Source organism: Balaenoptera ricei, chromosome 4 (assembly GCF_028023285.1).
Source record: "Balaenoptera ricei isolate mBalRic1 chromosome 4, mBalRic1.hap2, whole genome shotgun sequence".
Lineage (NCBI taxonomy): Eukaryota > Metazoa > Chordata > Mammalia > Artiodactyla > Balaenopteridae > Balaenoptera > Balaenoptera ricei.
Genome location: NC_082642.1, coordinates 148,484,112 through 148,499,056, shown reverse-complemented (window position 1 = coordinate 148,499,056; position 14,945 = coordinate 148,484,112). Strand labels below are relative to the sequence as shown.

The 14,945-nt window shown below is 42.7% G+C and overlaps 2 protein-coding genes across 4 annotated transcripts in view; one reads left to right on the top strand and one right to left on the bottom strand.

Moving 5' to 3' along the window:
- Window positions 1–6,080, top strand: part of SCAF4 (SR-related CTD associated factor 4) — a 61,681-nt gene extending 55,601 nt beyond the window's left edge. For all 3 annotated transcript variants that reach the window (XM_059921433.1, XM_059921434.1, XM_059921432.1), the window contains exon 20: window positions 285–6,080. In XM_059921433.1, coding sequence (XP_059777416.1) covers window positions 285–1,213 — 929 coding nt within the window. In that variant the 3' untranslated portion in view covers window positions 1,214–6,080. The remainder of the gene's footprint in view (window positions 1–284) is intronic.
- On the bottom strand, window positions 4,018–11,448 carry SOD1 (superoxide dismutase 1). The gene is made up of 5 exons (XM_059921435.1): window positions 11,295–11,448; window positions 8,057–8,150; window positions 6,280–6,349; window positions 5,337–5,454; window positions 4,018–4,228 (listed from the first exon to the last, which is right to left on the bottom strand). Exons 1-5 carry the CDS (start codon window positions 11,364–11,366, stop codon window positions 4,121–4,123), a joined length of 462 nt encoding a protein of 153 aa, XP_059777418.1. The 5' UTR covers window positions 11,367–11,448; the 3' UTR covers window positions 4,018–4,120.
- Window positions 11,449–14,945: the final 3,497 nt, after the last annotated feature.

The following is a 14,945-nucleotide window of genomic DNA, read 5'->3' as shown; positions in this document are numbered from 1 at the left end:
CTCTTTCCAAAATTTGCTATATAGCAATTTCTTTTTGCAGCTTATTTTGACCTGTACCTATATTAGGTAGATGTGTATACATAGTATGTATCTCCAGGACTGCTTGCCCTGGGTTGTTACTGGGCCCTCACATTTTTCTGCTAGGTAGGCAGGCAAACAGTATGAGATTTGAAGGTTTGGGGTTGAATTTCATTTTGCTTCAAGCTCCACAGGAAATAATTGAAAACAGAATATGCTGTCTTCTATGTTATTTTATTTACACTTTAATTTTTATTGCCTTGCAGGTACTCAAGGAGTTGCACCTGGCCCTGTAATTGGGCTCCAAGCCCCATCCACTGGTCTTCTTGGTGCCCGACCCGGCCTGATCCCACTCCAGCGCCCGCCAGGAATGCCTCCGCCTCACCTGCCACGCTTTCCTCTGATGCCGCCTCGTCCCATGCCTCCGCATATGATGCATAGAGGTCCGCCACCAGGCCCCGGGGGCTTTGGGATGCCGCCACCTCATGGAATGAAAGGTCCCTTTCCTCCCCATGGCCCCTTTGTCCGGCCCGGTGGAGTGCCAGGGCTCGGGGGCCCAGGGCCAGGCCCAGGGGGTCCCGAGGACAGAGACGGAAGGCAGCCGCCGCCGCAGCAGCAGCCGCCGCCGGCACCGCAGCCACAGCAACAGCCGCCGACGCAGCCATCGCAGCCGCAGCCGCCGACGCAGCCACAGCCGTTTAGAAACGATAACAGGCAGCAGTTCACTTCAGGTAGAGACCAAGAAAGGTTTGGAAGAAGATCTTTTGGAAATAGGGTGGAAAATGACCGGGAACGGTATGGGAACCGTAATGATGATAGAGAGAATAGTAATCGTGAAAGGAGAGAGTGGGGAAGAAGGAGCCCTGACCGGGACAGGCACAGAGACTTGGAAGAGAGGAATAGACGCTCTAGTGGGCATCGGGACAGAGAGAGAGATTCTAGAGATAGAGAGTCTCGTAGAGAGAAGGAGGAAAACCGAGGCAAGGAGAAGCCTGAGGTGACAGACAGGGCAGGCGGTAACAAAACCGCTGAACCTCCCATTAGTCAAGTGGGAAATGTAGACACTGTTTCAGAACTTGATAAGGGGGAGTGTGAGTCTGCAGTTGTAAAACCTTCCGAAGAGTTACCTGCCGAGGCTACCTCATCCGTTGAACCTGAAAAGGATTCTGGCTCAGCAGCCGAGGCTCCTCGTTAGAGACTGGAATTTGTCCACATGTGACAGTGACACTTCCTGGAGTGTAGAGCTTGAAGTGTACAGATGCTGTATTATACTTGCTCCTGCTATATCACAGCCCCGCGGTAGTTGGTGGGGAATTGTAAGCAATTTGATTGCTTCCCTTCTATTTAAAAATAGCCACAAAATAACAAAAAATACTGAAAATATGAATAAATATTACCCTTTTTGCTGTAACTTTTTAAAAGTTTTGACTTTAAAAAGTTTACAAATCGTAATTAGAAGTGCTCTCTATTTTTTTTTTTTTTAATTTAAGACAAGGTAACGGTGAAAGCTCCTCAAAAACAATAGGGATGTTTTTAATAAACTCTATTTTCGTAACAAACTTTAATGTGTGCTATTCTTCCTACACTGCATTAAGGTGGAAAAGGATTGTTCACCATCAAAGTTTGAGCTGTTAATACTGTGTTGGAGTCTAAATTAGACTTGTATATTTGATGGAAATAGACATCTTTATGTAGTTATTCTCAAACACTTCATTTGTAATATTTTTTATTTTTAGCATTTCAATCATAAGGCAAAGGTTAATGGTTTTAATGTTAACTGAAAAGCTTGTTTTGGAATTCAGTCAAGGTCTTTTTTTGCCATTGGCTTTGTGGTAAATGTTGCCCTAAATAATTGTAAAAAAATTTTTTTGCTGGGGGGAAAAACTGGACCCCAGCATTACCCGTTGTACTATAAATTATCTGATTGCCTGGGTATTACTTATTTAGAAGGTTGGGTGTTTTTCTTAACCATCCCATTAAATTCTTCAAAAGGGTGAAAGAAATATCAAGGTTAGTATTTGCAACCTAAAAGCTTTTTGTCTTATCTGTTTAAGGACTTAAATGCAACCTATTGTTTCTACAAGCCTTGCCTGTTGCCTTTCTTTACCATTTTTTAAAGTCCCCTGCTGGGCAGAGGTAAACCGAACTTTTTGCCACTTACAAAGTACTTTCTCTCTTTTCCTTAAAATTGTTGGGTTAACTAGGAAAAATAGTTGTAGGTTATCCAAGAGCTATTACATGAAGACATCCAAAGCCAAATCAAACCTATACCTGAAATAGTACAGAAAAGCAGTTACATAAAGCTGCTTACCTAGTGTTAAGGAAAAGACCGTTAACATCATAATCCAAGTATTTACGGCCTTGAAGCTTTTTTTCTTCTTAAATCATATTTTTAAACTGTCCTAGTTTCAGTGTGCGGAGCAGATTTTTTTTCTTTACCCTCATCCCCAGGCGAAGCTGCTTTATTACTTTGGTTTTGAGTTTTCTGCAGCAAGACCTTTGTTTTGATGGGGGAAAATGTATTTATTCTAGGGCAATGTTCTTGAGTCCCTGCCTTTGGAAAGTAAGAGAAAATCCAGTTTCATATATGCAGACTTGAGTTATAAAATTTATCCTCAGTTTTATGCTGGCCCACTGAGAAGTTTAAAAGTCCCAGGTGAAACTGCTTTTGGAAATAAATATACACCTGATTGATTAGTGTTCAGATTTCAAGGACTCGCAGCCCTGTATTCCCAATTGAAAGTACTAAGGTCACCCTATTTGCACATGACAAAACCCCAAAAGTACCAAGTGGTAGTAATTACACTTGAGGCTTTAAAGGACACAAGCAAGTCCTGTATTTGAGTCTTATCCCATTTATGTAACAAAACTGTACATTATGAAATCTGTTAGTGTTTGTTTTTAAATCCCCTACCTGATGGTAGTTGTAACCATTATTGTGAGCATTCTGTTATCACCAATTTCAAACTTTGAAAACAAACACTACAAATTCTTACTCTAAATTAGCTTTTCCTCTCCTAAGTGATCTTCGCTTGATAAAGTCCATCATATAATTTATGACCAACCAAAACTGTTGCTTATCTGGCTTCTCTATCAGAAGTAATATTCCATAATTTTCAATTAATAAACAACTATAACCCACAGTCAAACCTGAGTTAGATTAACACTTCACTTAAAAGCATTCTCTTACAGGTACATATTTCCATTAAGAGAAAGACTTGAGTTCACTAACTGCGTGTGTCAGTTCTTGTATTTAAACAAACAGTCAGAACCCACAATCAAACATTTCTTTGCTTCCACCTTACAGTGGCATAATGATTTCTTTAAGGAGCTTATCTGAAAGCAGATTGTGCCAACCTCTACTTTTATTATAAACTAAAAGTTCATGGTTCTACAAAAATGGAGTATGCGCTATTTGACAGGTAGGTAAGTCTTCTCAGCTACCTGAGGCTCTAACTAACTTGCCATTCACAATTTCACTGAAAGTTATCAAAGGGCTCTCTTCAACCATAACATCTACTTTTTAAAATAAAGGTACCACTTTAATTTTCCTAAAGCTAACAAAGGATAGCCTATTTGTCTGAGATTAAAGTTCAGCTTAGTCTTAGCTAAATGTACCAGTTGCTAAAATTTTAAACATTTTGATCTCATTTAAAACAAACACTTTCAAAAAACAGCTCTATGAAATAGTTAATACCTGTCAACATATTACTAAATCTGTTCCATTCAAACTCTGTGTAGGAGTATCAGAGCTAATTTAGAATTTCAATTTAGATACTTTAATAGGCTCAAAATACAGTGCCACAGAGAATGTTTATTGCAGGCTTGAGTGAGAACTGAAGAAATTCAGACAAATAATATCCATATGTGACTAAGTTTGGCAAAATACAGAGACCAATGAAACAGACACTTTGAGTATGAGTCTTATACAAATCTTCAAGTGATCATAAATCAGTTCTCATTACAGGTACTTAAAGCAATTAAAAGTCACACAAAATACACTTTTAAGGTTACGGTGTTTAATGTTTATCTAGTTAAATTTCTACAACTAGCAAGATAACATATGAGTTACTAGGACTCAAGACCACCTCCTAGGGAATGTTTATTGGGCGATCCCAATTACACCACAGGCCAAACGACTTCCAGCGTTTCCTGTCTTTGTACTTTCTTCATTTCCACCTCTGCCCAAGTCATCTGGTTTTTCATGGACCTTTAAAAAATTTTAAGAACACATTAACTTAGGGCTATCAAGCAATTACCATCTCAACAATACCCAAAAGACTTTTAAGAACCATTTAATATTAGAAAATAACATGTTAAAATAATTATACTAGGAGGAAACTATGCTAATATTTAGTAGTAAAAAGTAGAAACTACTACTCAAAGCTTTTTCTTGATGATGCAAAGAAATAGTTACCCTTAAACACTAGGTAAGCAGTGCTATCTCTAAATGAAATACAAAAAACCCGTACAATTAGGTTACACGGCTGCCACATGCTGAATCCAACATGAGAAATTCTAGTAATCTCAGTTACAGTAGTCATTCTTTTATTGTATAAATTGCTTTGGGGAAAAAAAAAGTGAATAACAAAAAAGAACATCAAAATCATGCCTAAAATGCCATAAATCATGCCATAATTAAGAGGTAATCCTAAAAATATCTTGACGTATTCAAGCAGCAGTATTTTAAATTTTGCTCATCAAACACTGATACGTGATTTTTCTGCTTCACAACTACAGGTGAAGAAAATTCTAAGAATAAAAGGGTCAACTAAAAGGAGGTGTCTACTGAATGTTAACTGTCCTCTGGGGCAGGCAAAAGGGAGCCTATCCTAGGTGGTGTTCTGTATGAACCAGATGCAGCTCTACGTAACTTGGGGCAACTGCTTCCCACATATTAAGCAAGTGATGATACCTGCAGACATGAATGAATATTAGTATTGAGGTCCATCCGATTTCAGACTTAAGATGCTCTAGTTAACTACAAGGGGGAAACCCAGTAGTGGCAAGGAAGTCTGGCCACTTAAAAACTAGATAAAGACCACTCCTGTTTCTGTAACACAGATCTAATTAATATGATCAAATGTAATCTACTTTATTACCGCATCTTAGCAAAACAGTGTTCTTAACTGACCTAGATCATTAATTCATCTTCACTGTAATCATCCAATAAAATAATTGCTTTTCCTAATCTGAACTAAAAGTACAATTTATATGGATCCTTAGAAACCAGGACTAATAATCATGAAATCATGAAAACATACATGACCATGTGTTAGAAGAAATTTTATGCATATTATTATTATATGAACACTTACCACCATTGTGCGGCCAATGATGGAATGGTCTCCGGAGAGTGAGATTATACAATCTTCAATACACACTTCGGCCACACCATTTTGGTCAGCCTTCACATTGCCCAGGTCTCCAACATGCCTAACATTGAAAAAGCGTTAGAGGGATTAGGACTGGTTTCTATTTAACTTTCGTTCATGAGCTAAATTAAAAATGGACTGAGTCAGATATATAAGGGTGGGCTAAGAGGTGGATATAGTCTATACCAAATAGAACCCACTTTTCCAGACTGACAAAACCTTGAAAACATGTAAGTTTAAAAACAAGTAACTAGATGTTCTAGACACACAGCTCTTCAAACACAGGCTTCAAATCTATACAGCAATGCTCTGGAAAGAGTGGTGGGATGGGGTGCACCTCTAATCTCAGAGGTAAAGGACCAAAGGGTAAACTCTAAGTTACTGAGTTATGCCTGTTAATTCCTGGCATGGCTAAGAGAGCTATGCCCCTAGGGCCTCTGATATAAAAATAAATTAATCCTTGTCCTTAAATTTAATATTTTCCTGAAAGGCTCTCAGAAAACAAACATATACAAATGGGAGTCTCACTGAATTTTCAATATCAAATTTTTATCTACAAACCTTCCAGTGTTTCACAATGGTTTATTTTGCTAGTGGTTGACAGTACTGTTATTCATGACATTTCCTGTATTAGTTCCCTTTGACACCTGTATGAGCTCTATATTCAATAAATGCTACAAAACCAAATCGTTTTAAGTGTCCCTATTTGTCAATTCCTTAGCCCAAGGAGTAAGCCATTCCAGCACTTGGGGGCAAGGGGTTACACGGGGGCAACAAACTCAAGAGCAGAGGTGCAATTATCTTAGCATGCAGTTTGCAAGTCGTATACCCATACTGCCCCCTCAAAGCCGTCGCTATTATTTCAAAAAGAGTTAAGGTCACTCACCTCTCTTCATCCTCTGGCCCACCGTGTTTTTTGGATAGAGGATTAAAGTGAGGACCTGCACTGGTACAGCCTGTTTACAAAACAAAAACAAAAAAGAGTAGCTAAATTATGAATCAAAATTCCAAAATAAGTTCTAAAAAGAAACTGGTCATTGCTAAAAACCTCAAATGGAGAAAGTACTGACCCACACTGTGACTTCTAGGCTAATAAAAACAGAAAGCAACACGTTAAACAAAATGGGCAGGGAGTAAAGACAAATTCTAACTACTACTGTGTAACACTGGTAAAGTTAAATTAATACCCTTCTCTGGGCTTTGGTTTCTTCACTGCCCTGTAAAATGAGAAGGCCAAGACCGGATCTTCAATGGTCCGGTTCTTCTATTAAAATCCCATGATTATGATCCTACTTCCTACGACAACAGCACACCTCAACTACAAAAAACTTATCTCCCCAGCAACATACTACCAGGCAGCTCTCCTGTTTATGGCCTTTACTTTGTGCATGCAGAATATAAAACGGCACCTTAATCCAAGGGCTGCTACCCGGCACAACTCGGGGGCATTCAGACTGTATTCTGTAAAAATGGCACTCCAGTGCACCAGGGAACAGCATTCACATAGAACACAACCACAACAATGCAGGAGACTCTTTCATGACATGGTTCTTCATTCAACAGCTGATAGAAAGTTTCCCGTTTACAGCTTTTATCCATCCTCTACCCAGGGAGAAGACATGCAGGTTACGGAAAGTAGCACAGTAAGTCGAAGCCACAGAGCAATCACCTCCCAAAGCAGAAGCAGTAAAACCAAAAAAAACGACTTGAGGAATTTTTTTTAGATTAATAATTTATTTTGGCTGCACCGGGTCTTCGTTGCGGCATGTAGACTCTTCGTTGCAACATGCATGCGGGATCTAGTTCCCCAACCAGGGATCCAACCCGGGCCCTCTGCATTGGGAGCATGGAGTCTTACCCACTGGACCACCAGGGAAGTCCCGGGACTTTATAATTATTGAAATGGATCAAATCTGATCATTAAATCACTATTTACAGAAACCAAATTATGGAACATTAAAAACAAGTTCTAAGACGGAGGGGATATTATATATACATATAGCTGATTCACCTCATTGTACAGCAGAAACCACAACACTGTAAAGCAATTATACTCCAATAAAATAAACACACACACACACGTTCCAGCAAAATGAATTAAGTTCTCATCATAAAAAGTCTAAACACTAAGTTTACTCAAATACAGCAATTTAACCCATAAGCTTTTGCTGACTTGCTTCTAAACCCAACTTGAGAAAATGAAGCACAATCCAAAGCGTGAACAGTTTACACCCCCTCATCAGTTTGTACCTTGCCCCTCCCCAATAAGGCCCTTAGGCTAGAGGCAAAGAGCTACCTTGCAGGGTTATGCAGATAAATGCACCCTGCTTGCCACACCCGCCCTCAAGCCCCAGCTCACCAACACCTGGGAATAAAGGGGAAGGTCAGAAAGAAGCTGTGTTGTTTTCTATTGTTTTCTTAAAACACACCTGAGACTCTTACATAATCAACCCATAATCACGATACAAAACATCAACTTCTTCTCCTTCCATTCCACAGGGAAGAGTCAAAAGCCATTTTTATCCCTGAGATTGACTTTAGTAGTCATATTAACTTGACTTTTAAAAAAACTGTAGCAAGTTTTTAATGTTTGGGGGTAACTCTACTCAGTTTATCTTACTAGGTGAAATAACTGTCAGTCACTAAACCAGCACGACACCCACCTTGTGTATTATCTCCAAATTGATGGACATGGAATCCATGATAGCCTTCAGTCAATCCTGTAATGGATCCCGATACCACGACCATCCCATCTTCCTTTATTCAAAGAAAAGTGCAAGAAGTTTGAGACAGCAAATACTTCTGAACAAAGAAAACAGTTGAATTATCTTTACCACTCACAGGAAAGTGAAAAGAACATGGACTCAGGAGTCGAAAAATCTGTGTCCAAATCCCAGGTCTGCCACTTTCTAGCAGTGAACCTCCAGCAAGCTGCTAAACTACTCTATTCATACGTAATATGAATAAGTTCTTGTTTATTATGTAAATACTTCAAATAGGTCGTACTTGCGCATAGTGAGTGTATGTGTACAAATCAAACTTTTGAACCCAAATGTTAGCACATCATACACTTTTTAGCACCCTACTTTCTTCATGCACTCTTCTATGTTAGCAATCATATAAATTTGCCTTAAAAAGAAAAAAAAAATATCCAACTTGCTACCCTAGGATCCCTGTTCCCCACTCTCCACCAGAGGGGTGTTTATCAGTTTCCAGCACGGATATTTTTGATTTACAGCCAGAAGATATCTTGCCTCACTGCCCCTGGGGGACTGACCCTAGTCCAACCAGAAGTACTGCTTTCTCAAGTCTTTTCAGGCATTGAAACCTAGATAACCTTTCCACTACTGAGACCAAAAAGAAAGGACAACAAAACACTAAAGCAGGTGAAAAAAAACACACTGCAATTCAGGCAATGGTGATGGATAATGGTACCGCATGCTACATATTGAAATCAAAGAAGTTATTTCTACAGCTACAAAGAGATCTTAGGAAGTAAAATGAAATAGACACAGCATCCACACCATAGAGCAATACATGACGGTGTCTTTGTTTTTTAAAAAGCCAAGGCCAACAGTTGCAAGAGGTGTTAGCCTTGAAGATCGGACTTTCCACTGGCTAGATACCACTGCTCAACGGAAGTAGCCTGGCAACTGCTGCCTCTTGTGTTTCTTTTTGAGAACAGATACACTATGATTCTTCTACGTACAACCTTTAACTTTGGAAAACCCCAAATGTGAAAGTTATTCCCCAAAACACGCCACGTTATCAAGAGCACAGACAGACAAACATGGCAGGTTCTTCCAAGCCTCCACTTAATTGGTAATGCATAGAGCACAAGAAGTTCAACAGTAAGCTGCCTGGGTACAGCCCTGCAGGGACCAGGCTATTGTCAAATGAGTAAAACAGATCAGGGAAGCAGGAGGAATGTAAACTGGTCCAGCACAGCGTTGCCCTGGACTAATGAAGGCTCAGTATGGGCAGATCTCCAGATTTTTCAAGAGAAGCTAAGAATCTGGACTTACAGGTGAAAATGTCCGATTTTTGAAAACTGGAAACTAATCCAAAATTTTAAACACTCAATAGGCCAAGAAATACAGTTCACTGTCAACTTAATACACCTGCATATCCAAGGGTGTTTATCAGGTACAAAGGGCACCACCAAAATGAAGTTTGGAACTTAAAAGAGGGAGCCATAGAAGCTGCTCAGGGAAGGTGGAAAAACCAGTTTAACTTCTGAATGCAACACCAGGAGCTGTTTTCTCAGTGGCCACAGGGAAAGAATCCCTCAGAGGCTTCTTAGGTTCTCTAGTGGAGAGGAAAGAGGATGGACAAAACAAAGTCTCGCAAATGAAAACAGCAAAATTCCGTCAAATGTCTGGCTTTTCCAGAAAATCTGGAAACCACCTAAAGGAAGAAATTAAGCTCAAATATAAACTCTCTCTCGTTTAAATCTCACAGATGGGACACTTACCTAGATTACTGTGCATGCCCTCTCACATTTCCATAAACCACTTTAACGACTAATTCTCATTCATATCTTAAATACTCCCTCATGATTAACAAGCCAACATAAACAATTTTCCACCCACTGGTAACCTCACTAAGATTTGGGGGGACAGTCTTATCACAGGCACCTTCCTCACAACACCTGTGTTTTGCAGTATTATCAGTGAGTACGTCTGTACACTTTATTTTACAAGATTTGTCCAGAGGTTTATCTGCTACCATGTCAGTAACAGGCCCACCGGTAGAGAAATTTCAAAGTCACTTTACAGGGAATTTGTTTAAACGAATGCTCCATGAACAGAAGTGACAATTCCATGCAATGGAAATACTCTAGGTCTCCTAACATTGGACTTCCAAACCTCATCCACTACCCTCTGCCAACAGGAATTCTCAATCCTCCGTGCACTGTTAAGAAGCTTTAAAAAGAGCAACACTCAGACTGCACCCCATCAGGTTTTGATGTAATTGATCCGGAGTTGAGCCCTGGTATCTGTATTTTAAAAAGCTCCCCAAATGAGTCTGCTGTGCACCCAGAGTTAAAAGTCGCTCCTCTGGAAAACCCCCAACAAGGGAGGCTGTTAGATGATCTCTGGCTTTTGGAGCTCTGACCAGGGCCGTCCTCTTTGCCCTTAAAGGATGACCCTGACCTAGAGCAGGGGTCAGCAAACTTTTCTGTAAAGGATCACTATCGCCTACTCTTGTTTTCACGACCTTTTCAACACAAACATATAAAAGCATAAATATATAAAAGCTACTCAGCTCGAGGGCTGTACAAACACCGCCTCGGGACAGATTAGGCCCGCGGGCCGCAGTCTGCAGACCCCCTGAACTAGAGAGCTCAAGCTGGAAAGGAAGTCCCAAAGGGATAACGGATGCTACGAGACCCAGACGGCCCAGCCGCATCCGCCGCCCCCGGGTCTCAAGGACCGGCCAGGCCTCAGACTGCGCAACTCAGCATCCGCGGTATCTCAGGACCCAAAAACTGAGCCCGCAAGAAGGGCCACAGCGTCCTCAAGCACCTCAGGTCTCCACCCGGGCCTACGGACGCCGAGGAGGCGCCGGGGCAACCGGCTTTCCTCCCACGCTTTCTCTCCTCCCTCCGAAACTCGCGGTGGTCGGCACCCACGGGGCCGCCGGGTGTTCCCTCCCTGAACTCCCGCCCAGGCCTCGCCACGCACCACCGCTGCCGGGCTCGCCCGGTGACTCAGCACTCCGCGGTCGCGCGCGTCTGGCGGCTCGGTGGGCGCCGCACGGCCGAGGACCCGGGGTACGCCGACCCGCCGACCCAGGCGCCGGGGGCGTGGCGAGGGCGGCCCGAGGCCCCGCCGGCCGCTTCGGGGCACAGGTGTGCGGGCACGGCCTCGCCGCCGGTCTCCCCCCGCCGGGCCTTGCCTTTTGCTCGAAGTGGATGGTACCCTGCACCGGGCCGTCGCCCTTCAGCACGCACACGGCCTTCGTCACCATGACTCGCGGGGACGCGCTCCGGCCCACTGCGAAGGCCACACAAGAAACGTGAAACGCAAACCGAGGACGCAGCGCCGCGCCGCGCCGCGGCACCTTTATATGCCGGGCCGCCGCGCCCCGCCCACCCTGGCCCGGAACCAATCGCCACCCGCGCTCTCAGCCCCCTCCCCACGGGACGCGAGTGGCGGGGAACCACCGGGGGCGGGGCCAAAGGGCCGCTTGTGGCGCCTTGCTTTTCGCGCCGCCGGTTCCCTCCGCCCGGCGCCCGTAAAACGCCCAGAAACCTGGAACGGTGGAGAAAAACAGCTCTTCTCCTCCAAAGGGTGTAGTCCGTGGATTGCAGTACACAAAATAAGGAAAATGAGGTATACGCGGCACGCCTTGAAGATCTGAAGTCCCTTTGTCTGGAAATGTAGTTAGTTATAACTAACTTTGGTCATAATGTTGTCGCATTTGTTTTTTTAGAAGTTGGGACTGTCGAGCTGGGTGCTTTTGATAGCTTTTACTTTTTAATCGTCTTGTGTTTTGGGTTTCGGAGGGTATGTAAAGTCGACGCATCTCAGTCCCTGGTCCCACCTTTTCTTCCCTACAATTTTCGTAGTCCTGAACGTATAGAGTTACTTGGTTATCAGAATTGTGTATTCTTTTCGAATATTTCTTGTTTGGCAAGGCCACAAACGTGAAAATACCAAAGAATGTCAATTGATTGATTTCTCCATACCTCTGTGTTTTGTCTGACTGCTGCCCCAAATGTCAAGAAAAAGGGTAGAAGGGGTGAATAATTTATGATACCTCCATACCTCAGAGTATTTCTTATCCTTCAAGGAAAAGACTTCAAAAACATGAAATGAGCAAACAGTACAAACTACTTCTGTGGGTTTTTATTTAAAAGTATAAACATATTTACTTGCGCGCTCAGAAATCTAGAAAGATGTACAAGAGACCATGGGTGGATACCTTTGGGGAGTGCGAATTAAACTTTTACTTATGTTCTCTCAAAACATTTTTTTACGATGGATGTGCATTTGTCTGCCACAGTTTGGCTTAGAATGAGAATTCCCCTCCCCCCACCAACACACACACATACTTTTGTTGGCAGAACAGTTTGATAAACCAGGGGGCTGGAGGGGAACATCAAGAGAAGGGTTTTCATCTTCCCTCCCTACGGGGCTGCCTGAATAACAAGGATGAGTGAACTGTTTTCAGAGGTGAGGTTAATTTAACCTGGAAGCATGCTTTGGACTTACCCAGAAAACTCGTTAAACTGCAGGTTGCTACGTTTCTAACTCAGCGAGTGTGGGGTGGAAACCTGGAATTTACATTCCTACCTTATGCCCAGGTAGCGCTGATGCTGGCACTTTGAGAAGCTCTGACTTGCAGGTGTTTTTCATGCCCAGTGAAGTATGCAAGTTGAGGGCAAGAGCTGGACCTACTTGACTCAAAAGAGGAGATAGAGAAAGCATCCCAAAAAGAAACGTGGAGTCAAGGAGACCCAGACAGGGGCCAATAAGGGACACACCTAAGGGAGAAGAGCTCTGGCTCCTGGGGATTTCTGTTTTTGTTTTGTGGGATTGAAATCCTCCCCATCTCCCAGTGAACTCCAACGCAATCTGCATTTCCCTCTAATGCTCGGTAGGGAGGATTTAGTTCTAAGGATGACGAAACACTGACACCTAGTTCAAGGCCAGAGTGAAACAAGGCAGAAGCTGATTCAGCCACGTCTTGGCTGTCCGTTACTTATTTACTTAATTACACCCTTGGACTCAAAGGCATCCTCTGTCAGAGATACACAATCCACATTTTTTTATCATCCTCTTGAAAGTATACATATTTGTAATTTTGCTTGTTCTACTTACTAGCATTTCCCAGAGAGCTGACTTGTGCCAGGCAGTTGCATAAATGTGCAAATCCCAGCCACAGGGTCTTTGCCCAAGGCCAAAGTTTCTCTTTGGCCTCAAAGTTCCAGGAAGTTGGAATCAGATTTCAGTTCACTCGCCAACAAAGCAGCCCATGTACAGAGTGGCCCTGGGATCCTGAGTCCCTCCTCTTTTGAGATATGTAGACAAAGCCTGGGTCAGTGCCAGGGCTTGTGTCATGCAGGATTAGAGGACCCCTGGGGTTTATTCCTACTCCCGCCCTCACACCTGGGCAAGGGAGTCCCACACTTTAGAGGGCCCTGTCCTGTTCCTCCGCAGGCCACATTTCCCCTGAGGGAGTGTGGAGCCAAGAAAGTGCTTCCACCCAGAATCTTACCCCTCCTTCTAGAACAAGGTTAAGGAATATAAATACGTGATCTTGAACAGTATTTGTTTGCTCCTAAGACAGCCTGTGCAGATGACTGAGCAGCTTACCGTGTGTCATTCTGGCATTCCTGGGGATGAAAATCAGTGTTTGGGGACCTCTGTGGTTAAGAGGTAAGCAAGAAGGTAGACCAGAAATTCGGTCTGGCATTTCCATCCTTTTCCTCTTCCTCTCCTTCCTTTCTTAGGACTCACTCTTCCCCTTTCTCCTTTATCTCATCTCTCTCTTTCCCCATATCATTTTTTTCTTCTGTAATCCCAAGGTGATTCCCCCTTTACACCTTCCTCAGGCTCAGTAAATAAGTAGTTTTTTAATTTTCTTCACATCACACATCACAAAGGGATTATCACCAAGACCTTTGCTGATGAAAAATATGTTTTTATACGAATTGTAGGAAAATGTCAGAACTAGGGAGAATACAAAAGAAGCAAAGTACAAAGAGAGAAGCTTTTTAAAATATTTATTTATTTATTTATTATTTATTTTTTATTTTTATTTTTGGCTGCGTTGGGTCTTGTTGCTGCGCGCGGGCTTTCTCTAGTCGCAGTGAGCGGGGGCTACTCTTCGTTGCTGTGCGCGGCTTCTCACTGCGGTGGCTTACTTGTTGCGGAGCACAGACTCCAGGCGCGCAGGCTTCAGTAGCAGCACGCGGGCTCAGTAGTTGTGGCTCACGGGCTTAGGTGCTTTGCGGCATGTGGGATCTTCCCAGACCAGGGATGGAACCCGTGTCCCCTGCATTGGCAGGCGGATTCTTAACCACTGCGCCATCAGGGAAGTCCCAAGAGAGGCTTTTTTAAATGCTAAGAAATAAATGCGCTAATAACTAGGAAGCAGGGACTTCCCTGGTGGTCCAGTGGTTAAGACTCCACGCTTCCAATGCGGGGAGTGCAGGAGTGCAGGTTCAATGCCTGGTAAGGGAACTAAGATCCTACATGCTGCGCAGTGCGGCCAAAAAATAAAAACAAAACAACTAGGAAGCAAATTAAAAACAGTTAAAGGCAGTATTAGCTAGTCCTACCTGCGTATATTTAATGTTAGTAAATTCCAAAAACTGGAAGCTATTACCAGTAAACAGTGTGAGAAGATTATATCCCAGAATCACAAAGTATCTGAGGCATTTTTTGAAGTTGGAGAGGGAAAAGTATAAAAATTAGTTTATATTGTTAGTAAACAGGAGTGAACAGTCTGAGATTAGAAATTTGTAAACTATAATTGAGAGTTAGCTGTATATTTAATAATCTTGGCTATAACCTGTCATACGCTCTCTGTTTAGCAGTT